General features: G+C 44.8%; 1 protein-coding gene across 2 annotated transcripts in view; it reads right to left on the reverse strand.

The window, feature by feature from the left end:
* CCDC134 (coiled-coil domain containing 134) overlaps positions 1 to 25,757 on the reverse strand; it is a 171,887-nt gene that overhangs the window by 69,102 nt on the left and 77,028 nt on the right. For both annotated transcript variants that reach the window (XR_005750590.1, XM_040359634.1), the window contains exon 4: positions 16,039 to 16,123. Coding sequence is in view for 1 of the 2 variants with exons in the window: in XM_040359634.1 (XP_040215568.1) it covers positions 16,039 to 16,123 (85 nt within the window). In the remaining variant the exon portion in view is untranslated. The remainder of the gene's footprint in view (positions 1 to 16,038; positions 16,124 to 25,757) is intronic.

Here is a 25,757-nt window from a genome sequence, read left to right on the forward strand (position 1 = left end):
CTTGCTTGGTCAGATTTAAGTGAGTTATTTCTAAAAATTACAGGCCTACAGTATAAAACGCCAATTTCCTTGCAAAATAAATGTACCGCTTTTGGTACGTAATTCCAGACAGAATCATACCGCCAGGGAGGTTAATTCTGCATAAAACATTTAATGTGTAATTTCATGAGATAATTTATGAGGGTGTGTTTAGGGGCGGAATTGGGGGTGGTATAGGGGTTGGGTGTGGCAACTGGTGGAGAGTAACCCTTGAGGCCTGGCTAGTAACTCAGGACTTGAAATTTTGAGCCCTGTACAACACCAGAGAGAGAGAGAGTATCTATCTCTATATCCGGTCCTTGATGCTTTTGAGCGGTTCCTGGTGTTATACATAGCCCTGTGAGAGAGGCATACAGAGGATGCTTCATCTACGCTCTGCACATTGGCACCCCCCTGGATGAACCGATAGGAGACCCTTCCCATCTCCCCGAGTGATCATCTACCCCTTCTGATTTTCTGAAATGCCGCTTACCTTACAGTAGTAAGGCAAGAAGTTGGTACACCTGCGGTTGTCATTTGCACTGAAGATCCACGACACTTAAAGTCACAGTGCCACTTGATGATGCTCATCAGCACTTGCCGTTTTGCATCTTGCACCATTCCATTGGTTGGAAGATTTCAGTGCTTTCAGATTGTGTTTCATCTGCACTACTGCACTTTCAATTATATATGGACTTTAGTTGAATCATAACCATATTTTTGCAGTCTGGACTATTTAGTATTTATACACTTGTCACTTTATCTGCAGATCTCGCACTTTATTTAATCACCATTGTCTTTTATTGATGCATCTCATTAATTTATATATCATCCATTTTATCGATACTGTCGGCAACGACTATTGATCAGCCCTTTATATTATATATTTTATTTTAATTACTGTGGAGCGCAACACCATCTATTGATTATATGTGTGTATATATATATATATATATATATATATATATATATATATATATATATATATATATATATATATATATATACACACACACACACACACACACACACACACACACACACACACACACACACACACAGTCCTGATCAAAAGTTTAAGACCACTTGAAAAATGGCAAAAAATCATATTTTATATTGTTGGATCTTAACAAGGTTCCAAGTAGAGCTTCAACATGCAACAAGAAGAAATGAGAGTGAGACAAAACATTTTTTGAGCATTCAATTAATTGAAAATAACGATTAAACTGAAACAGGCTGTTTTTCAGCTGATCAAAAGTTTAGGACCACATGCCTTTAAAAGGCCAAATCTGTGCAAAGATGTGGATTCATTGTCATTTTCTGTCAGGTAGTCACACGTTGTGATGGCAAAGGCAAAAAAACTCTCCCTTTTTGAACGTGGTTGGTTTTGAACGTTGCTGAACTGCATAAGCAGGGTCTCTCACAGCGCGCCATTGCTCCTGAGGTGGGACGCAGTAAGACAGTCATATGGAATTTCTTAAATGATCCTGAGGGTTATGGAACAAAAAAGTCAATTGGAAGAATCAAAAAAATTCCACCAGCAGAGCCGGAGGATCCAATTGGCTGTCCGTCAAGACACTCGACGATCCTCGACCCAAATTAAGGCCCTTACTGGTGCTGACTGCAGCCCCATAACCATCAGACGGCATCTGAGACTGAAGGGCTTCAAAAACAAAAAACGTCTTCAAAAACCTTGTCTCCTTGAACGCCACAGAACTGCTCGTTTGGACTTTGCAAGAGAGCACCAAACATGGGACATTCAAAAGGTGGAAGAAAGTTTTATTCTCTGATGAGAAAAATATGTAACCTTGATGGTCCTGATGGTTTCCAACATTATTGGCATGACAAGCAGATCCCACCTGAGATGTTTTCTACGCGCCACAGTGGAGGGGGCGCCATAATGGTCTGGGGTGCTTTTTCCTTCAGTGGAACAATGGAGCTTCAGGAAGTGCAGGGCGTCAAATGGCCGCTGGCTATGTCCAGATGTTGCAGAGAGCATTCCTCATGACTGAGGGCCCTCGTCTGTGTGGTAATGACGGGGTTTTTCAACAGGACAACGCTACAGTACACAATGCCCGCAGGACAAGTGACTTCTTCCAGGAGAAGAACATCACTCTTTTGGCCCATCCTGTGTGTTTCCCTGATCTAAATCCAATTGAGAACCTTTGGGGATGGATGGCAAGGGAAGTTTACAAAAATGGACAACAGTTCCAGACAGTAGATGGCCTTCGTGCGGCTGTCTTCACCACTTGGAGAAATGTTCCCACTCACCTCATGGAAACACGAGGCATCAAGCATGCCAAAACAAATTTTTGAAGTGATCAACAATAACGGCGGAGCTACTCATTACTGAGTTCATGTTTGGAAGTTGGATTTCTGTTTTGGGGGGGTTTGTTTTTTTTTTTTGGAGGTGTGGTCCTAAACTTTTGATCAGCTGAAAAAAAGCATGTTTCAGTTTATTCGTTGTTTTCATTAAATTGAATGCTCAAAAAATGTTTTGTCTCACTCTCATTTCTTCTTGTTGCATGTTGAAGCTCTACTTGGAACCTTGTTAACCACTTCCCTACCAGCCCATAGTAAAATGACGTCCACAAAGAACCTCTGCCGTTCAGAGTGGACGTCATATGACGTCCTGGGCTTTGTGGGGGGGATATCTGAATGATGCCTGCAGCTAGAGGCATCATTCAGATATCCTTCTCTTGTGCCGGCGATTCTGCACAACGTAAGAACGATCATAGCGGCGGTTCCGCCGCTAGATCGTTCTTACAGGCGGCGGGAGGGGACATCCCCCCCTCCCGCCGCCATCTGGTGCTTCTCCGGGCTCTCCCGTGCCATCGGGGGCCCGGAGAACGAATCGTCCGGCGCTCGCAGGAAGCATAGAGATGACTGGTGACCAGATGGTCACCAGTCATCTCTATTAGAGGTCGACCGATATGGGTTTTTCTATGGCCGATGCCGATGCCGATATTTAGAAATCGGGGCGGCCGATGGCCGATATACAATGCCGATTTTTGCGGCCGATATTTTAGGCCGATTTCTTTATCCACCCCCCCGCATTTCGTAAAATTTAACAGTTTAGTTAAATAATAAAGAAGGGATACAGAAAATTGCTAAATCTAAACATTTATTAAACAACAGAAGTACACAACAAGCTTCCAGTCAGTGCACATGTATGTAATTTAGATAAATAACTATGTATCTTAAAAATACACAAAAACAGGTGAGGTAATCAAAACTTTTGAAAGAAATCAACAGCAATAGATAATGGACATTAATGAGGTAAGTTTGTAAACAATACAAAAGTGCAAATTTTCTTTAGTTTTAGGCTTTCTTCTTCAGTTCCAGTCCCTCTCTCTTCTCTTCTTTCTCTTCTCTTAGTACTCCCAGTTGAGGAGCTTCAAGTTGTAGTTCAGGAAACACAGTCTCTCTGCATTTTCTCCAGTGAGCCTGCTCCTCTTCTTATCATAGATAATCCCAATTTCGCTGAACACTCTCTCACTGGGAACAGAAGAGGCAGGTGGACAGAGAAATTTTCTTGCCAGTGGTGCAAGGTGGCACAGGCGGGATGCATTCTGTTTCCACCATTCCAGTGGCAGACCAGTCCGTCTGTCTATTAGTGGCTCTCGGAGGTACTTCTCCAACTGCTCGGAAATTAAGTGCTCGTCACTTTCTTCAGTAGGAGTTCCATGAGCCCCCAAAATGTTTTCGTACATTTTCTCCAGAAGACTGGGTTCCTCCTTCTCCTCTTCTACCCTTGTCCTGGTCCGTTTCGGTTCTGGTCCTTCATCGCCACTTTTTTGTTGCTCGGACACAATGCTGGCGTACTCTTCTCGCAGCCAAGTTTTTGCTCTGCTCACTGTGTCGACTGCAAATACGTGGCCCTTGTACCGAGGATCAAGCAGTGTTGCCAGCACCAAACATTTGGTATCCTCTATCTTAGAAAAACGTCTCTCCAAGCTTTGCCACATGGTTTCTCTAAGTGTTTTTATCCCCCTTGTGGTGTGACCCTCTGCCTGAAGCACCATCTTCAGCACAGCTATGCATGGGATAATGCAGGAGATGGAGGCCTCTGCCTTGCTGATATCTAAAGTCGCTTCCTCAATAGGGCCCAGTGTATCTATTAAATTTGAGATGATATCCCATTGTTCTGCTGGAGGTGTGGTAAACTTGCCATGTTCTGCAACATAAAAATTCAGGGCACGCTTCTGCTCCAGCATCCTCTGCAACATGTGTAATGTGGAGTTCCAGCGGGTGGGAACATCCTGAATGATGCTGTGCTGGGGGAGGCCAAGATCTTTTTGGATGGCTCCAAGACGCTGCTTTGCAAGCACAGAGTGGCTAAAGTGTGTAGCACAAGTCTTTAATTTGGCAATGATGTCCCCTACTACTCGCTGACTGCTGATGCCCTCTTTCACCACAAGCTGTAATGTGTGTGCACTGCAGCTTAAGTCTGGTATATCTGCCAGTCTGAGGCCTTTAATCATGTTGGCACCACTGTCTCGCAGCACAAGCACCACTCTGTCTTGGTTGATGTCCCAATCATTGAGCATGCTAAGAAACATCTCTCTGATATAGTCCCCAGTATGGGAGCCAGACATAGCCTTGACGTTTAGAATGACTTGTTTCCTTTCCCAGTTACTGTCTATAAAATGACATGTTAGGCTCATAAGCGATTCTGTTTCTCCAGACCAACAGTCTGTTGTGAAGGACAAATAGGGGCCAGCATTCTCTGTTGCAATTAGGGTCTTAATTCGCTGTGTAACCATTTTGTACACGCTGTCCAGCATGTCTGTGCGGTAGTATTTTTCACTTTTGATCGAATATCTTGGTTCTATTGTTGCCAGCAAACGTTGGAAGCCACTATCTGCAACAACTGTAAAGGGCTGGTTGTCTGTGGCAATCATTTCTGTGATCAGGGTATCAATTTTCTTGGACCGGGGATCAGTATTTTGCCATTTTCTTTTAGCATCAAACATCTGTACTACAGTGGGCTGAAAGTTGGATGAAGAAGCAGCTGCATCTTCTTTCTCCCTCTGTGCATCTTTATAAGCTTGGAGGTGGTGGACTTTCAGATGATTCCAGATATTTGTGGTATTTTTAGCCTTTCCTTTTTCTGCTCCCATGCTCAGCAATTTCTGGCAGATATTGCACTTGGCCTTCCCCGATGTTGGCTCACTGAAATACTGCCATACTGGGTTTGATTTTTTTTCAGCCATCATTAGACTGAAATTATTAAAAAAGAAAAAAAAAAAAATGTTTTAGTCATTTTAAAGGAGGGGCGGCGGGTGCTCAAAATTTTTGGGGGGGCGCTAACAAACTGAAAAAAAAACCACCAAGTGCAGCCACTGACTATGCCTCATCAATTGCTGCCAGTGTGACCTATCAATTGCCACCAGTGTGCATTCCCCGCCCGCCCGGCACTTGCCTTGTCTTGGTGGGGCAGCGGTGTCCTCCAGACCTCCACGATCCTCAATGTCTTCTCCCGTCCTCTGTATAGGTGTCCAATCACAGCACCTGTTGTTTCAGCCAATCAGGTGACGGGTAACAGACCTGAGCACCTGATTGGCTGAGAGGCAGTTTAGTGTTAGGAAAGCGATTCATTCGCTTTCCTAACACAACTCTGAGTGAACAGCGAGCGCCCAGCATGGCGCCCGCTGTTCACCTTTTTGGATACCTATTAGAGCCTATGGCTCTAATCGGGTGCTTCCAAAAAATACCACGCCAATGTGATTCAGGTGCCTGGCGCCTGACAAGGGGACAAGCCTGACACAGCAGCGGCAACCATAGAGATAGATTCATGCATTGCATGAGAAGTGACAGAGAGGTGGCGGCACTCGAGTCGAGTGCCCCATATAGATGCACTGCCACTGGGGTACAGAGAGGTGGCTGTGGGGGAGGGGGGGTACAGAGAGGTGGCTGTGGGGGAGGGGGGTACAGAGAGGTGGCTGTGGAGGAGGGGGGTACAGAGAGGTGGCTGTAGAGGAGGGGGGTACAGAGAGGTGGCTGTAGAGGAGGGGGGTACAGAGAGGTGGCTGTAGAGGAGGGGGGTACAGAGAGGTGGCTGTGGAGGAGGGGGGTACAGAGAGGTGGCTCCACAGCCACCTCTCTGTACGCCCCTCCTCCACAGACACCTCTGTACCCCCCCTCTTCCACAACCACCTCTCTGTACCGGGTGGGGATGCATTGTGGAGAGGGATGGATGGTGCGCTGCTGGGTGTGGGTGGGGATGCGTTGTGGAGAGGGATGGGTGGTGCTGCGTTGTGGAGAGGGATGGGTCGTGCTGCGTTGTGGAGAGGGATGGGTGGTGCAAGGCGTATGTGGTGCTGCGTTGTGGAGAGGGATGGGTCGTGCTGCGTTGTGGAGAGGGATGGGTCGTGCTGCGTTGTGGAGAGGGATGGGTCGTGCTGCGTTGTGGAGAGGGATGGGTGGTGCAAGGCGTATGTGGTGCTGCGTTGTGGAGAGGGATGGGTGGTGCTGCGTTGCGGAGAGGGATGGGTGGTGCTGCGTTGCGGAGAGGGATGGGTCGTGCTGCTAGGTGTGGGTGGTACTGCGTTGTGGAGAGGGATGGGTGGTACTGCGTTGTGGAGAGGGACACTGCTGCGTTGTGGAGAGGGACACTGCTGCGTTGTGAAGAGGGATGGGTGGTACTGCGTTGTGGAGAGGGATGGGTCGTGCTACGTTGTGGTAACGAAGATAATTGATTTGCAGTGCATTGTGAAAATGAATGAGGATGAGAGTTACATTGTGAAGAATATCTCCACAATGTAACTCTGATATACACCCAGAGTCATCCTCATCCATTTTCTCAATTCCAGCCTCAGCCAGGTTTCACTTTAAAAAGACATTAATAAATTCTGCAGGGGGGGCACAGTAGCACACAATTTTGCCAACTTACCCTCCATACATGCTGGTATCCTAATCTATCTGCATGCACCTGATAGGCTAGGTGCATGCAGATGAGCTGACCAGCCAATCATTGATTAGAACTAGAGTGTGATGCAAGCAGACTCCGCCTCAGCAGGGACAGGAGACAGAGCTATTGCTGTCCACGATCTCCTGCTGGGGGGAGTTACTAAGTCAGGCAGCAGTTGTTACTATTTCTCCCTAATACAGCACGCCGATGGAGGGGGCGGGGCCAATGGTTGTCAGCATGGAGAGGGAGTGGGCGGGCCAATGGTGTTTCTCCCTAACACAGCACGCCGAGGAAGGGGGCGGGGCCCGCCGGACGGCGCGATTCCATTGAAATTATTAGTTCTGTAGCCATGCGGATGGAGGACACATGAATGCGGGGGCACTGGTGACTGGTCAGTACAATACTGCAGGCGGCCGTTGTTATTTCTCCCTACTACAGCACGCTGATGGATGGGGCGGGGCCAATGTTTGTGAGCACGAAGAGGGAGTGGGCGGGCAAATGGTGTTTCTCCCTCACACAGCATGGAGAGGGAGTGGGCGCCGGACCAATGGTTGTTTCTCCCTAACAGCACGCCGAGGAAGGGGGCGGGGCCGGGCGGACGGCGCGATGCCATTGAAATATTTTATTCCGTTTTGTAGCCATGCCGATGGAGGATACATGAGTGCAGGAGCGGGGGCACTAGTGACTCACTGGTCAGTACAGTACTGCAGGGCAGGCGGCAATGCGGGGCCGGATATTTTACCCGCGAATCGGCCGATTTTTCCACAATAATCGGCCGATGCCGATTTCACAAAAACGGCCAAATATCGGCCGATATATCGGCCGACCGATATATCGGTCGACCTCTAATCTCTATGACTGTCGGAGGACCCGGGCGCGATGTAATGACGTCACGCCCGGGTCCCCGTAAGTAAACAAAGCCGCGATTGCGGCTGCTAAGCAACGGTAAACATGAGATCTGTGAATTTTTTTTCACGATCTCATGCTTTCAGGCCTGGAGGAGAGATGTGGGGTCTTATTGACCCCGCATCTCTCCATAAAGAGTACCTGTCACACACATTCCTATTACAAGGGATGTTTACATTCCTTGTAATAGGAATAAAAGTGACAATAAAAAAAAAAAAAAAAAAAAAAGTGTAAAAAAAAGAAATATGTAAAAAAAAAAAAAAAAAAAATACATTTTTTTTTTTTTTTTAACGCCCCTGTCCCCAGTAGCTTGCACGCAGAAGCGAACGCACACGCAAGTCCCGCCGACATATGTAAACTCCGTTTAAACCACATATGTGAGGTATCGCCGCGTGCGCTAGAGTGCCAGCAACAATTCTAGCACTAAATCTCCTCTGTAAATCTAAACTGGTAACCTGTAAAAAATGTCAAAGCGTTGCCTATGGAGATTTTTAAGTACCGAAGTTTGGCGCCATTCCATGAGTGTGCGCAATTTTAAAGCGTGACATGTTAGGTATCTATTTACTCGGTGTAACAATCTTTCATATTTTACAAAAAAAATTGGGCTAACTTTACTGTTTTGTTATTTTTTAAATTCATGAATCTATTTTTTTCCAAAAAAAAGGCGTTTGAAAAATTATTGCGCAAATACCGTGCAGAATAAAAGGTTTCAATGACCGTCGTTTTATTCGTTAGGGTGTCTGCTAAAAAAACATATATAATGTTTGGGGGTTCTAGCAAAAAAATTATGATTTGTACATGTAGGAGAGAAGTGCCAGAATTGGCCCGGTATGGAGGTGTGTATAAAAGCCCTGTATGGAAGAGGTTAAGATCCAACAATGTAAAATATGATTTTTTTGCCATTTTTCAAGTGGTCTTAAACTTTTGATCAGGACTATATATATATATATATATATATATATATATATATATATATATATATATATATATATATATATATATATATATACATACACACACATACACACACACACACATACACTTTCTTAAAAGGTTTAGAAGATATTTGCAAAAAAAGACAGGCGCCAATGTCTACGGCGCATGCGCACCATAGACAACAGTGCAGGCGCACTGAAAGTGCCATTTTTGTCAATGGCATTAACGGGTTTAATGGCGTGATTACGCATGCGCGGGAGTGACGTCATCGCTGCTCCGGCCAATCACAGCACCGGAGTGGCGAAAACAGGATGTGCGAAAGGACATGGCGGCGGCGAACGGGGAGGACTTCGATCTCAGGTAAGTGCAACATAATGAGCTAGTATGCATACTAGCTCATTATGCCTTTTTCAGGTTCCCCCCCCAGTTTTTTTACTCCCTCTTTAACCACTTCAGCCCCGGAACATATTGCTGGTCCAAGACCAGGCCACATTTTGCGATTCGTCGCTTTAACTGACAATTGCGGGGTCGTGCGACATGGCTCCCAAACAAAATTGGCGTCCTTTTTTTCCCAAAAATAGAGCTTTCTTTTGGTGGTATTTGATCACCTCTGTGATTTTTAGTTTTTGCGCTATAAACAAAAATAGAGCGACAATTTTGAAAAAAAAAAAAATTATATTTTTTACATTTTGCTGTAATAAATATCCCCCAAAAATATATAAAAAAAACATTTGTTTCCTCAGTTTAGGCCGATACGCATTCTTCTACTTTTTTTTTTTTTTACAAAAAATAAGCGGTTGATTGGTTTGCGCAAAAGTTATAGCGTTTACAAAATAGGGGATAGTTTTATGGCATTTTTATTAATATTTTTTTTTGTTTTACTAGTAATGGCGGCGATCATCGGTACTGCGACATTATGGCGGACACTTCGGACACATTTTTGGGACCATTGGCATTTTTATAGCGATCAGTGCTATAAAAATGCATTGATTACTCCAAAAATGCCACTGGCAGGGAAGGGGTTAACACTAGGGGGCGAGTAAGGAGTTAAGTGTGTTCCCTGTGTGTCTTCTAACTGAAGGGGGGGGGGGTGGACTGACTTGGGGAAATGACTGATCGCTGTTCATACATTGTATAAAACAGACAATCAGGCATTTCTCCCCCTGACAGGACCGGGAGTTGCGCGTTTACACACACAGCTCCCAGTTCTCGCTCTGTAACGAGCGATCGCGGGTCCCCGGCGGGGATCGCGCTCGTCGGGCATGCGCGCCCCTATTGGCTGCTCGGCAAGATGACGTAGATATACGTGATCTCGCCCAGCAGAGACGACCTGCCGCCGTAAAACGGCGGCTGGTCGGCAAGCGGTTAAAGTTGTAACATTATTATATTTTAGCATGAAATTTTTTAATTATTCTGCACTTTAAATTTTCAAAATATTTCCCCTACCTTAGTGGTTGTATTTTTTGCTCTCCTTACAGGCAAATCATTGAACCTCACAAACATTCCGGTCATCATTTTAAAGGGGGGGAAACATGATATACAGAGTCAGGAAAAAGTGCGTGAACCCCTTGAACTGTTTTACTTCAGTAACTTGCCATAAAATGTTTACAACATCACACGGCCAACGAGTACGTTATTAGTGCCAGCTGCTGCTCATCTATTTTTTATTTAGCAATAGCAGGTAGCTCGCAAGTTTTTATACACAGTTTTGCCATAAAATGTGATGCGATAATCATCTAAGTCTCAATGTTCAAGCAATCCTGCCTGAACGTTGTGCAGGTCTGATCCAGAGCTACTGAAAGAGCCGCCAAGGAAGTTTGACCAGAAACTTCAAGGGTTCACTTGCCTTTTCCTCCAGCACTGACTGTTTAATGGGCGTGTGTAAGCAGCTTATGCACATTTTGTGCCTCTATTGTTGTGACTAATGAGGATCAAATGACATTTGATGGTGAATTTCTGCAGAAAACCAGTTCATTCCAAAGGGTTCACATACTTGTATCTTGCCACTGTAATGTGTGGTGTCTAACATACACATACTGCAAAAAATAATAAAATACAAAAGATGGAATAACTAAACTTAAAGCGACCCTTCATCATTTTTTCCCATCTATTACTGTATATCTTCTGCACTTGTTTTAACTTTGACTGGCAGAAGAAAAAAAATGTTTTACTATTCAAATACCGTATACAGCCCACTTTTTGTTTGTCTGGTCATTAGCCTAGGCTTATGACATCATGCACAGCTCTCTCTCTCACTCTGCTGCAGAGCTGGCGGTGTACTTCTGTGTGTCTGTCTAAATCCAGAAAGTGAACCCACAGTTAAAATGGTTGCAGCCAGACTCCGTGGAGGGAGATTTCTGCAGCATATGTGGCAAGTACAGAATCCCAGTAAATATAAAATATGCAAAGTGGTTGGAGGGAAGCTTCAGAATGGCTAAGATGTTTTTATTACAAATTATGTGAGAAGACTGCAGTTCTTCTTTAACCCCTTAACGCCCGCCGTACGACTATTTACGTCCGCACAATGGCACGGACAGGCAGAAGGACGTATATATACGTCCTTGCCTTTCCGCGGGTCCGATCGGGACCCCCCCACCCGCTGCGGGCGGATTCCCTCAGGGAGCGATCCGGGACGACGGCTCGGCTATTCGTTTATAGCCGCTCCGTCGCGATCGCTCCCCGGAGCTGAAGAACGGGGAGAGCCGTATGTAAACACGGCTTCCCCGTGCCGGCGCACCGATCGTGTCACCCCCTTTATAGGGGAGACACAATCGATGAGGTAAGACCTACAGCCACACCGCCCTACTGTTGTAAAAACACACTAGGTGAAGCCTAACACGTTCAGCGCCCCCTGTGGTTAACTCCCAAACTGCAACTGTCATTTTCACAATAAAGAATGCAATTTAAATGCATTTTTTGCTGTGAAAATGACAATGGTCCCAAAAATGTGTCAAAATTGTCCGAAGTGTCCGCCATAATGTCGCATTAACGAAAAAATCGCTGATCGCCGCCATTGGTAGTAAAAAAATATTTTTTTATAAAAATATCCCCTATTTTGTAATCGCTATAAATTTTGCGCAAACCAATCGATAAACGCTTATTGCGATTTTTTTTACCAAAAATAGGTAGAAGAATACGTATCGGCCTAAACTGAGGAAAAAAATGTTTTATATATTTTTGGGGGATATTTATTACAGCAAAAAGTAAAAAATATTGAATTTTTTCAAAATTGTCGCTCTATTTTTGTTTATAGTGCAAAAAATAAAAACCGCAGAGGTGATCAAATACCACCAAAAGAAAGCTCTATTTGTGGGGGAAAAAGGACGTCAATTTTGTTTGGGAGCCACGTCGCACGAGCACGCAATTGTCTGTTAAAGCGACGCAGTGCCGAATTGTAAAAACGCCTTTGGGCATTTAGCAGCATACAGTAGGTGTTTGTGATATTGTGCTTTTAGCACGACAGCGTCGCGCTGATTCTCGGCGACAGGGTGCCGAGATCTCGCCGGCATCTCACACTCACTGGAATAGTGACAGCACATCCCAGCAAGCGCGTCATAGAAGCGACGGGAGATCCAACTTGGATTCCCGCCAATTCTACACGTGTGCGGCGTGTTATGAATCCTGAGGGGGAAGTCCCCGCCGGATTTTAAATAAAAATCCGGCATGGGTCCCCCCCTCAGGAGCATACCGGACCCTTAGGTCTGTTATGGGTTGTAAGGAGAGCCCCCCTACGCCGAAAAAAACGGCGTAGGGGGTCCCCCTACAATCCATACCAGACCCGTATCCAAAGCACGCTACCCGGCCAGCCAGGAAGGGAGTGGGGACGAGCGAGCGCCCCCCCCCCTCCTGAGCCGTACCAGGCTGCATGCCCTCAACATGGGGGGGTTGGGTGCTCTGGGGCAGGGGGGCGCACTGCGGCCCCCCCACCTCAGAGCACCCTGTCCCCATGTTGATGAGGACAGGGCCCCTTCCCGACAACCCTGGCCGTTGGTTGTCGGGGTATGCGGGCGGGAGGCTTATCGGAATCTGGGAGCCCCCTTTAATAAGGGGGCCCCCAGATACCGGCCTCCCCACCCTAAGTGAATGAGTATGGGGTACATCGTACCCCTACCCATTCACCTGCAAGAAAAGTGGTAAAAACACAAATAAACCACACAGTGTATTAAAATATTTTATTTTTCTGCTCCGGAGGCCGCCCCCTGTCTTCTTTATTAGCTCTTTTACCAGGGGGGGCTTCTTCTTTGACGTCTTCGGGTGGGTGGGGGCCGCCGTCTGGTTCTCTTCCACCGCCGGGGGGGGTGGCTTTTAAAAAAGCCCCCACCCCCCCGGCGGGTTAACTCCGGCGTCTTCGGCGGGGCTCTTCTTCTTCCGCTATCCCGACGGGTCTTCTCCGCTATCCGGGGGGTCTCGCCGCTCTCCGCTGTTGACTCGTCGCACCCCGGTTCTTCGTCTCGCAGTCCGGTCCCTTCTTCCGTGCTGTACGTCTTCTTCTGTGCTGTGAGTTCTTCTTCCGCGCTGTGACGTCATGTTCTTCACTTCTCTTCTTCTCCCCATGTTGCCTCGCCGGTCCTCCTCGCTGAAATGACGGATGCGCGCCTTGCATCGGACCTATATAGGCCTCACAATCCCATCATGCTCTGGTACCTACCCATGTGATACCTACCCACGTGGGTAGGTATCACATGGGTAGGTACAGAGCATGATGGGACTGCGAGGCCTATATAGGTCCGATGCAAGGCGCGCATCCGTCATTTCAGCGAGGAGGACCGGCGAGTCAACATGGGGAGAAGAAGAGAAGTGAAGAACATGACGTCACAGCGCGGAAGAAGAACTCACAGCACAGAAGAAGACGTACAGCACGGAAGAAGGGACCGGACAGCGAGACGAAGAACCGGGGTGCGACGAGTCAACAACGGAGAGCGGCGAAGACAGAAGGAGAACCCCGGAGAGTTGAGAAGACCCGTCGGGATAGCGGAAGAAGAAGAGCCCCGCCGAAGACGCCGGAGGAAACCCGCCGGGGGGGTGGGGGCTTTTTTAAAAGCCATCCCCCCCCGGCGGTGGAAGAGAACCAGACGGCGGCCCCCACCCACCCGAAGACGTCAAAGAAGAAGCCCCCCCTGGTAAAAGAGCTAATAAAGAAGACAGGGGGCGGCCTCCGGAGCAGAAAAATAAAATATTTTAATACACTGTGTGGTTTATTTGTGTTTTTACCACTTTTCTTGCAGGTGAATGGGTAGGGGTACGATGTACCCCATACTCATTCACTTAGGGTGGGGGGCCGGTATCTGGGGGCCCCCTTATTAAAGGGGGCTCCCAGATTCCGATAAGCCTCCCGCCCGCATACCCCGACAACCAACGGCCAGGGTTGTCGGGAAGGGGCCCTGTCCTCATCAACATGGGGACAGGGTGCTCTGAGGTGGGGGGGCCGCAGTGCGCCCCCCTGCCCCAGAGCACCCAACCCCCCCATGTTGAGGGCATGCAGCCTGGTACGGCTCAGGAGGGGTGGGGCGCTCGCTCGTCCCCACTCCCTTCCTGGCTGGCCAGGTAGCGTGCTTTGGATACGGGTCTGGTATGGATTGTAGGGGGACCCCCTACGCCGTTTTTTTCGGCGTAGGGGGGCTCTCCTTACAACCCATAACAGACCTAAGGGCCCGGTATGCTCCTGAGGGGGGGGACCCATGCCGGATTTTTATTTAAAATCCGGCGGGGACTTCCCCCTCAGGATTCATAACAAACGCCGCACACGTGTAGAATTGGCGGGAATCCAAGTCGGATCTCCCGTCGCTTCTATGACGGCTCTGTCTCCATCGCGGCAAGCCAGCTCGGCGCTGGCTCCCGCGATGGGGCTCGTAGGTGCTCAATCTCGCTGAGAAAGAGAGCGAGATTGACACAAAATCGGCTTCACCTACTGTATTGGTCCGGTTAAAGCAGAACTTGAGTAATTTTTTTTTAACTTTCCAGGTATTAAAGGAACACTAAAGGTTCGTTTTTTATTAGATCAATTGATTGCTGTAAGCTAGAGCATTTAAATATCACTTACGTCGTTTTTCCTTTTGACCTCCAAAATACAGTAATCCAGGTTTGAAAATGCCATTTCCTGTATCTCCTCTTCTTGCTTTCCACCAGCATCTGAGACGTTTTGCATGGTGGAAAGCAGAATGTGCTCACCCCCTCCATATGACTACAGCCCTGCGTGAAGATGCTCTCTTATCCCTCACAGGCATGGAGGCTAAGCCTAATGGGAACTGTAGTTCCCATTAGGCCGTGATGTAGCAAGAATGAATGCGCACCGCAAACCAGGAAGTCAGTGAGAATAACGATTCAGGAATGACGGAGGTGAAAAAAACCGCTTGATTTCAACAGGTATCAAACTGGTTATAATGCTAAACATTACTTTTTACTTTATCAGCTACTGTCAGACTTTAATTTAAGAGGAAAATATTTTTGTCTTTACAACCCCTTTAAATCTTTTGCCCTTGTTGTTTTAACTTTGGAAAGCAAAACATTATTCTTCTGCCAGTAAATACCTTATATGGCCCACTTCCAGTTTCTTTTCTGGTAAAAAGCCTAGGCTTATGACATCATGCACCGCTGTCTCTCACACAAAAGGGCCAATGAAAGCTGCAGAGCTGTAGGTGAGCAGATTGTTGTTCCTCTTTAACTAAAATTGAAACATGTCACAAATTGGCAACAATTATCAATTCGTAATTAGGTGTATAGAAGCAATCAATAAAATTGGCCATGTGACCTCACTTTTGGCACTAAAAATTACCTATACACTTGATAAATCACGTATTGCATGTAGGCAGAAAATGCTTCATAAGAGAACCTTTATATTTAAGACTTAAAGCGGAGTTCCACCAAATTTTTTATTTATTTTTTTAAAAATCAGCAACTACAAATACTGCAGCGAACGACTTTTAAAATAAGGACACTTACCTGTCCTGGGCACCCAAAGCCAATCTGTCCCTCGGCTGCTGCCATCTTCGATAAGGGAATCAGGAAGTTAAGCCTTGCGGCTTCACAGCCTGGTTCCCTACTGCGCGAACCCACTGGTCCCTGCTGTCTTCTGGGACCGGTGTGTCTCCCAGAAGACAGCTGGGGGGGGGAGGCACTAGATGTGGCGTAGAAACTCAGCTATATATACCTGGAAGTGGGAGCAAAATGCCTGTATTGAACAGGTATCTGCTCCCCCCTAAAAGGTGCCAATTTTGGGTGGAACTCCGCTTTGAGCGATCATTTTACACCTACAAAATACATCGTACCGTCTTTAATCTTCTCATCTTCGGGGAATGGACCATCAGGCTGTACTCCAGCTGCAATGAGAATTGCTCGAGAGTCCTCCAATACCTGTTACAACAAAAATCATCCTGAAAAACTTTGAAACATTAATGTAACTGTACTGAAAAAATTAAAATTGTGCGTCTTTTAGTTATGCATGCAAGAGATCTGCCTGATCCTGACCGCTAGTATTTTTTCTAACTTTTACAGTTATTTTACACAAGTTAACTATATGATGACAATAGAATGTTACATTTCAGCCACCCACCTAATAGCATTAGCACACTGGCAACTATCCCTAGATTCTTCAACACCTTTGGTGCCTCAAGAGGAGTTAATATAGGAATGGCAGAAGTTTGTGCTTAACATTTGATTTTCCCCCTCCACCATCTTTACTCCAGAGAACCGGAAAAGGGGTCACTTTAAAGAATAACTGTGCTGGGAGAAATACAAGGGATACTACTGTAAGAGAGGACCAGACATTATGTCAATTAGTGTCTTCTTTTAAGGCGTTTCGTTCCAAAATTCAATAGCCAGGCTGATCTTCAACAAAGTGTGAGTTTATTCTTCAGAGAGACAAGCAAAATATAAGACTTACATAATGACAGCTGATAACAACATTTGGTAAGGTGATAGCTTCAGAAGGAGGAAGAGATATCAGATGATACATTCTCCATAGTGTGGGGCTCCTTAGCCCATCTTCCTAACTCATGTTCACTTGTGAGGCATACTGTTTGTAAAGCCAAGCTAAGCGTTATTTAAATTTAGCATTGTTTCAAGGAAGGTGATGCTACTGTTCACAGAAGTAACACCCACTTGTGTATATTAACCACTTGCTTACTGGGCACATATACCCCCCTCCTGCCCAGGTGAAATTTCAGCTTCCGGCACTGCGTCGCTTTAACTGACAATTGCGCAGTCGTGCGACGTGGCTCCCAAACAAAATTGACGTCCTTTTTTTCCCACAAGTAGAGCTTTCTTTTGGTGGTATTTGATCACCATACAATCTTTTTTACTTGTTGCTATAATAAATAGCCCAATAAAAAAAAAAAAAAAAAAAAAATCGCAATAAGCGACTGGTTTGCGCAAAAGTTATAACGCCTACAAAATAGGGGACAGAATTATTTTTTTATTTTTTACTAGTAATGGCGGCGATCTGCGATTTGTATTGGGACTGCGACATTATGGCGGACACATCGGACACTTGACACATTTTTGGCACCATTCACATTTATACTGCGATCAGTGCTATAAATATGCACCAATTACTGTATAAATGTTACTGGCATTGAATGGGTTAACACTAGGGGGTGAGGAAAGGGTTAAATGCGTACCCTGAATAGTGTTCTAACTGTGGGGGAAGGGGACTGACTGGGGGAGGTGACCGATCTGTGTCCCTATGTACAAGGGACACAGATCGGTCTCCTCTCTCCCTGACAGGACGCTGTCTCTGTGTGAGCCGGCAATGAGAGATAATCTCATATGTTTACATTTGAGAACATCTCTCATTGGCCGCACAGATCGCATACCAAACGGCCACTCCGATTGGCCAAGGGACACGGCCAGCACAGAATTTCCCCGCTGTGCGCTCGGGAGCGCGCGCGGGGAACAAGGAAAGGGGCGGACGTCAAATTACGTCCTCCTGGATTTTTTTTTTTATGTCACAATGTAGAGAATAAGATTTCCTATCATCTGTGCCCAGTCTTGCCACACAGAGTTTATCCAGCGCTGAACAATCCTCTTTTTATTGTTCAGTGAAATAAAACAGACTTTCAGAGAAAAAGCAAAGTCCGTTCCGCCCCAATGCTTTGAGTGACAGGTTATTTACAGATCTCGTGCACTAGCCTGCAGACCATGCACAGCTTCTGTAAACAGTGCACAATTCACATCACCCTCCCCCTCCCCCTCCCAGCTCTCCTAGAATTTGCTGTCTGTCCTGTGTTTTGACTAAATGTTTTCAAAACATGAGGTGAGACACGGTTCAATGTCAAGAGGAAATGCTCCAGTGAACAGCCATCAGAATATACATAGACAAGTTATTAGCCCCCATTCACACCTAGGCGTTTTGTCGCCTGTAGTGTGACGCCGCAGCAGCCCCGAGACGCTGGAGGGATGAAAACACATTGCCCTCTATGGAGATGGTTCACATCTCCACGCCGAACGCCGTACGCCTGAAAAAAAGTCCCGGACCTTTTTTTCAGGCGGCTTTCGGCGTTCGGCATAGGAGATGTGAACCATCTCCATAGAGGGGGTGAGGCTGCATTCACAATCGCGGCATTTTGACGCCGCAAATCGCGGTACAAAACGCCGCAATTTGTCGCCGCAATTCGCGGGACAAAACGCTGCGATTTTGTACTCCTAGGTGTGAATGCAGCCTTAGGGGAGATATATGTAGTCCGAGCTTGAGTGATATTATTATTGTTATATTGCAGTGTGTGTGTCTGAGGTCACCTGATCACATATGCAAAATTCCTATATTACCAGAATGTGTTATGCGGGGGAGGGGTGGATTTATCACTTTTTATACTTACACCCAGTAAGGCTGAATGAACTTAGGGCTGGTTAACATTAGTTCGCTGTGCGACATCGCAAGTGATTCGCACTGCACTGCTGTTCAGATCACATGCGATGTCTGTGCGATGCGATTTTAGCCATACAAACTGTATGGCTGAAATCGCATCTCATTTGGACCAAACACGCACAGGACCCTTTTTTTGGTCCACACCAGAATCGCATAGGTGTTCACACCTATGCAATCCGATTCATGTCCTAACTGTCAGTTCGCAGTGCGATATGCGAGCTGTAATGGGGGTGTCATTATCATTGTATGACACTCCCAAGCAGTTCGCATATGGCAGTGTGAACTGCCATGCGAGTTGGGTGCGATGTGGGAACCCGCAGTGGATTTGCAGGGTTCCCGAATCGCACCAGTGTGAACCAAGCCTTGGTGGGAGCAGTAAGGTGACATTTGTAGGCTGTATGCTTTGAGGCTTGGTTCACACTGGTGCGATTTGGGAACCCTGCGAATCCACTGCGGGTTCTCACATCGCACGGCAGTTCACACTGCCATATGCGAACTGCTGGGGAGTGTCATACAATGATAATGACACCCCCATTTCAGCTCGCATATCGCACTGCGAACTGACAGTTTGGACATGCGCGTTTGGTCCAAATGAGATGCGATTTCAGCCATACAGTTTGTATGGCTGAAATTGCATCGCACAGACATCACATGTGATCTGAACAGCAGTGCGGTGCAAATCACAGGAATGAGGAGTGTACAGTGGTGGGTAGTACATGCAGGATGGTGTCAGGCTACTGGACAGTGTCAGATCATTTTTTTAATTTTACAATTTAATTTTTTTTTTCAAAAGGTTTTTTGGGACCAGTTGATTTTTTTTATTTTTATTAATTTTTACAATTACATTTTAATTATTTTTTTTACAATTTATTCTTGTACTATTGATGAGAGGGTGGGGTTTTATTTTTTAAATATATTTTTCACAGTGCTTTTGGGAAAGGGGGTGGGGAAATGGGGTAGTGGTTGGTGTCAGTAGGGCAATGGTCAGTGTCAGTGGGGGGGTAGTGGTTGGTGTCAGTGGGTTAGTGGTTAGTGTCAGTGGACGGTGTCAGTGGGTTAGTGGTCGGTGTCAGTGGATGGTGTCAATAGGGTAGTTGCAGTGGGGTAGTGGTCGGTGTCAGTGGGGTAGTGGACGATGTCAATAGGGTAGTGTCAGTGGGGTAGTAGTCGGTGTCAGTGGACGGTCTCAATAGGGTAGTTGCAGTGGGGTAGTGGTCGGTGTCAGTGGGGTAGTGGTTGATGTCAGTGGGGTAGTGGTTGATGTCAGTGGACGATGTCAATAGGGTAGTGTCAGTGGGGTAGTGGTCGGTGACAGATTATCACCACACACCCCCCTCGCAGCCCGCGGGAGAGGGAAGCCATCAGCTGCGAGGGAGGGGGGGGGGGAGGGGGTGAAGGGAATATCTTCCATCCAAGTTGTTTAGGGGGGGGTGCTGCCGCGGGACCCCTATAATCCAAGTTGTTTAGCTGGGGGGCGGAAAAATTGCTGGTGCTGCTGCGGGAACCGTTTTTTAAAACCCTCTAATCCACATTGTTGAGTTGCAATCAAACTTGTTGGGGGGGCGGGGGTTGTGCTGCCGCAGGACCGCTTTTATTATATGAACGTTATTGAGCGGGGGGGCGCAAAGAACATGCACAGAAGCCAGAAGGCGGCAGACACGGATGACAGTCGGGGATGATCTGTGTAGCAGGGATAGCTGTGAACACCGCGATCCCCCATGCATTGCTTTTCAGGTGAAATCCGCTGGAGGGAGAGAAGGAGAAGCAGCTGATGAAAACCATGCATGGGGGATCGCCGTGTTCACAGCTGTCCCTGCTGCACCGATCATCCCCCGACTGTCCCTGGACATACACGTGTGCACTGTGCAGAAGTGACAGGGGCCGTGAGCACGCTCAATCACTCCTGAACATGCACGCCAGTCTCAACAGGTTGCGAGGACGAGCCTTGCGCGCTGGCTGGCCGTGGGAGTGTAGTGGTGGGCGGAGGAGTCATGTGACGTCACGACTCCGCCCACCGAGCTCCGGGAAAAAAACGCCCACAGATTTCTGCAATTTTGCGGGGCTTCTGACAGGTGAGGGGGTGACATTTAAAATATATAGATACATGCAGGATGCATGTATAGCATTATAGATTACAACGGTATAAATTATTTAAATTTGATGACAGTGGGTTTACATCCACTTTAAAGTAACATAACTCCATCCATTGTCCTGACATAGTACTTCAGAATAGAAGTTACATACACAGCACATGACTTTTCTCTGTCCTATGTCAATAACCTTCAAAAACTAACATTTCTATTGCATTATCATGTGTTTCATATAGATTTTAGAAACTTTTATCACTTAAAATAGTAATAGACTCAAAATCTATAACAATCCCCCCTCAACGCACTATAATTACTAAAATAAGTGCATTCTCTTTAAATAATAAAATGTTTCTGATCCTCTTTTTTCCCCAATACAATTTAGTATGTCAGATATTGTACATAAGCATTTTCCAAAACTGAGATATTCCTGTGAAATATTTAACTATTTCATTCCATCAAGAAAACTATAAATTATTATATTATTAATTGTAATTTCTTCTCCATCTAAAATTATGTAATATTAAAGATTTTCTTCCTTCTACTTCAACTTCTTATAAAACTCTTATAACTTTAACCATATAACTATTTTAATATAAATTATTAATTAATACAATTTCTTCTATTCTTTGAAATTTCAATAACTAAATACCGGTACATTTCTACAATATACATTTTTATACATTATCCTTGACACTGAACAATTATAAAAACATAATAAGGAATCTACTAATCTGTTGAAACATAAAAAACTTTCCCATTATTTGATTGTCATAATTTTATATATTCCATGTCATATTTTTATATATTCTATCTTTCTATTTATGTATCGATCTATCCATGACCAGCAAGCAACTCTATTTTTTTTCAACATTCCATATTATTTAATTCAATGGTAACTCTGTTTAGACACATGAAATCCTTCCACACAAGCCTGTATGTACTCTAACTATATTAATATTTAAGATGTACACTAATAAACTATCCATCCAACTGTCCCAAGTTATGTGTTCCATCAAAATTAATCAAAAAATAAATAATTTTATGTGTATTAATATGTGTTCCTATAAAAGATTTAGAAACCAAAACATAACAACTATTATGCAAACAAAGCTAGTATCATTACTATTAGTTATTACTGGGATATCAATCTTTCAATGATCTAATAAACAAAGATTGTGTAGGAGAAAGTATAACATTTCAATGTCAACATAGAGTTAACAATTTTTTTCTATATTTCAAAAAAATCCTATATGGAGAATCACATCCCAACGCCCCCTCACATAATGATCGACCGACCGATCAATATCGGTTTTGATGCAAGTCTATATGAATAAATCATTGAAGTTCATTCAAAAAATTATCATTTGTTTTTGAAAAAACAAGAAGTAGTAACAAATAGAAGTTTAGTTGTGCTTGTTTCATGGTCATGGTAGAATCCAAAAGTAAATAAATTATTCTATTCTTTTCTGGAATGTGTGTGTGTGTGTGTATATTATATATATATATATATATATATATATATATATATATATATATATATATATATATATATATATATATATATATATATATATATATATATATATACACACACACACACATACATATACATACATATACACACACACACACACACACACACACATTCCAGAAAAGAATAGAATAATTTTCTTTAAATTTAGAAACGAGACAATCTTTAAAAGAAAAGGAAAACAAGTATCAAATACTTATAAAAAATTATGATGTAAGTAATTTTAATCAATCAATATAAACCATTCCAGACTTGTAGCCCTTTCTGTGTTTACCCATTTTATTATTTTTTACCAAATCTTTAAAAAAAAAAAAAAACACTATAATACCAAATACCTTAAGAATAATAAAATAACCTTCCAAATGATATCTTTATTGGCATCCCTGGTACCTTCAGATCTATAATTCTTAACCATAAAACTTTAGCTACTGGAATAAATTACAAAACATACTCATGAGAAGTAGAAATCTCATTCAAAACGTAATTTCTATTTAAATTTAGCAAAGCCCTAACCATGTTTTGTGAACGAACTGAAATTCCTATACCTGTACTTTTTCCTATACAACAGATTGTAAAATAACCAAAGTATGCTAATCTCAAAAGACATAGAACAGACATTCTTCAACCTGTCATAACTCAAAAAAAAGTAACAAACCCTACGTTTAGAAAATACTAAAGTTTTTAAACTAAAAATGTAACAGGTAAATAAGTCACTTAATCTTTACCTTTTTCTTGAATCATCTTACCCCATTTAGACTTTATAATACTATTCATACGTTCTACAATACCTGAGCACTAAAGATAAGAAACATAAAAACTTTATTAAATAACTAAAATTGCATACTTGTTCTTCATTACCTGTCCTATAAAATTAAAAAAATCGTTATCCGATTCCATGGTTTGAAATCTAACCCCAATGGAACATAAAATAAAATTCACAACAACTTGCCTCAATTAATTTATCAAAAAAAATTAATAAAAAAAAAAACTAAAAGAAAAAAAAAAAAAAACATCCTAGTATCCTCCTTTATTTAGGTCTTCCTATTTGTTTGTGAAGCGCGCATATACCACTGGTCGGTGGTGCCAAAGCGCTTTGTGACAAAATAGCCCGGATGTTCTGGCGAGGGGAGCATAAATAAAAGAGGGAGAAAGACAAAAATCAGCGAGTAGATGAACGAAGAAAAATTGGCCTAGGATTGAAATGCTTGGCAGAATAGCCAGGTCTTCAGCTTCTTCCTGAACGTATATATGCTTGGGGAGATGCGAATGTTAAGCGGGATTTGGTTCCAGAGAGTCGCCCCCACGGAGCCAATCCGTTTTCCTCCTATAGAAATTAGCCCATCAGTATTGCCAATAAATAGAGCTTTGTCGGCTGAGCGAAGACAGCGTCTAGGTATATAGTGTGGAGTCAGATCTGATAGGAACTGTGGGCCCAGCTGGTGTTAGGCCCTGTAGATCAGGCAGAGGATTTTAAAATCGGCACGTTTTGTAACAGGGAGCCAGTGAAGTTCTTTGAGCACAGGGCCGATATGATCTTGCTTTTGGAGATTGTAGATAAGCCTGGCTGCTTGATTCTGCACCAGCTGCAGTTTCTTAGACCATTTCATTGGAATGCCTAGTAGGACTCCATTTGAAAAGTCAAGGCGAGATATAATTAGTGCCTGGACCAAGTCTTTCCTCTGGTCTTGGGTCAGGAGATGTTTTGCCTTGCGGATAAGTCGTAGAAAATGGGAGGCTCTCGAAACCGATTGTCTAACCTGGGGAATCATACTTAGTTTTTCGTCAAGGATAACCCCCAGGACCGTCACCTTATCTTTCGGATTTGGTGTCAAGCCCAACTCAGTGGGCCAATTTTGAAAAAAGTCGGTCTTGCCTTATTCAACTGTCATGACCTCTGTTTTGTTACCATTGAGGCACAGTTTGTTGATGGCCATCCAGTGGTAAATGTTGAGCAGACAATTGGCCAATCTTAAGGGCATGTCAGGGTAAGTTAGATCATCGGCTACCAACTGGACGTTGTCCGCGTACAAATGGAACCAGAGACCATGTTTGGCAATAATGTCGGGTAAAGGCCTAAGATAAACGTTGAAGAGAATGGGGGACAGGGCGGATCCCTGAGGGACCCCATTCTCCACTGTGGTAATCGGGGATAGAAAAGAGCCCATCTTAACTTGGTGGGTGCGAGCTGTTAAAAAATCACGGAACCAAGCAAGGGCAGTATCTCCCAGCCCGAAAGAGGACTTAAGTCTGGATAGCAGGATGGAGTGATCCACGGTGTCAAAGGCTGCGGACAGGTCGAGCAGCACCAGGGCTGCCGACCCGCCCGCATCCACCACGTTAAGGAGCTTCTCTCGAGTGGACAAAGCTACCAGCTCGCTTCCCCTCCCAGGGCGGAAGCCGGACTGTACATCGTGGAAGAGCAGGCCATCCTCACAATGAGTTTGGAGCTGGAGAAGAGCCACTCTTTCGATAACTCTAGCTAAAAAATGAGAAGCTGAAATGGGTCGGAAGTTGTTGGTGTCGGTCGAGTCCAAGCCAGTTTTTTTTAGAAGTGGAGTCAGAAAGCCGTGTTTTAGAGTTGTTGGAACAATCCCATGTTGGAGTGAGCGGTTGACTAGGTAGCGTAAATCATCAATAATGGTGTGTAAGTTCTCCTGGATGAGCCAAGCAGGGCAGACTTCTCCAGGGTAGTAAGTCGTTTTTAAATTTCAAAATCAAGGCTTCCAGGTTTGTGGGTCTTTACCCATTCGAAACTAAAAACATCTTTTGGGCAGTGATTCGTGTTAAGAGGGGCTTGATTGGGGAGACCTGAAGAGTTGTTGGCGCATTGCGTGAGGAATCCCAACGAGATGTTGTTACATAGCTCTTGGGATGGCACAATGTGTGGCTGGAATCTTTTAGGGGCACAAAGTTCCTTCATAACTTTGAACAATTCAGATGGCTTGTTGTTTGCTTTCCTAATCTGTGTCTGGAGGAACGTTCGTTTTGCTGAACGGATACTTTTAGCATAGCTTTTACTAACTATTTTATATGCCGCAAGATCTTTGGCAGATCTGATTTTAAGCCATTTTCTTTCGTGACGACGGCAGATGGTTTTATTGAGATGGAGAGAATCGTTATACCAGGGTCTAGATTTTGTAAGTCTAGGTCTGTTTTTATGGATAGTCTGGAGCTATGGAGCTAGGATGTTAAGTGTAGAAGTCAGTTTTTGTTCGAATAGTGAAATAGCCTTTTCCAGCGAGTTTGTGTCCCGTTCTGAGTCGTCCAGCGTGGCTTCTTTGCGGTCCAGGCGGGTTGACAAAACGTGCTGTTTTTGAGAAGTTCGGGAAAAAGAATTTGTGGTAATCTTTTTCAGATTTCGACTAGGGGGGCCTGATGTCATTGTTTTTTTTGGCATAGGGGAGCGTGGGACAAAGTCGGGCAATTTGCAGCTCACCGTTTTATGGTCAGACCAGGGGATGTCGGTGATAGTAAGATCCTCATGGGCGCAGTTCAATGTGA

The sequence above is a fragment of the Rana temporaria genome, chromosome 7, assembly GCF_905171775.1.
Source record: "Rana temporaria chromosome 7, aRanTem1.1, whole genome shotgun sequence".
Taxonomy (NCBI): Eukaryota; Metazoa; Chordata; class Amphibia; order Anura; family Ranidae; genus Rana; species Rana temporaria.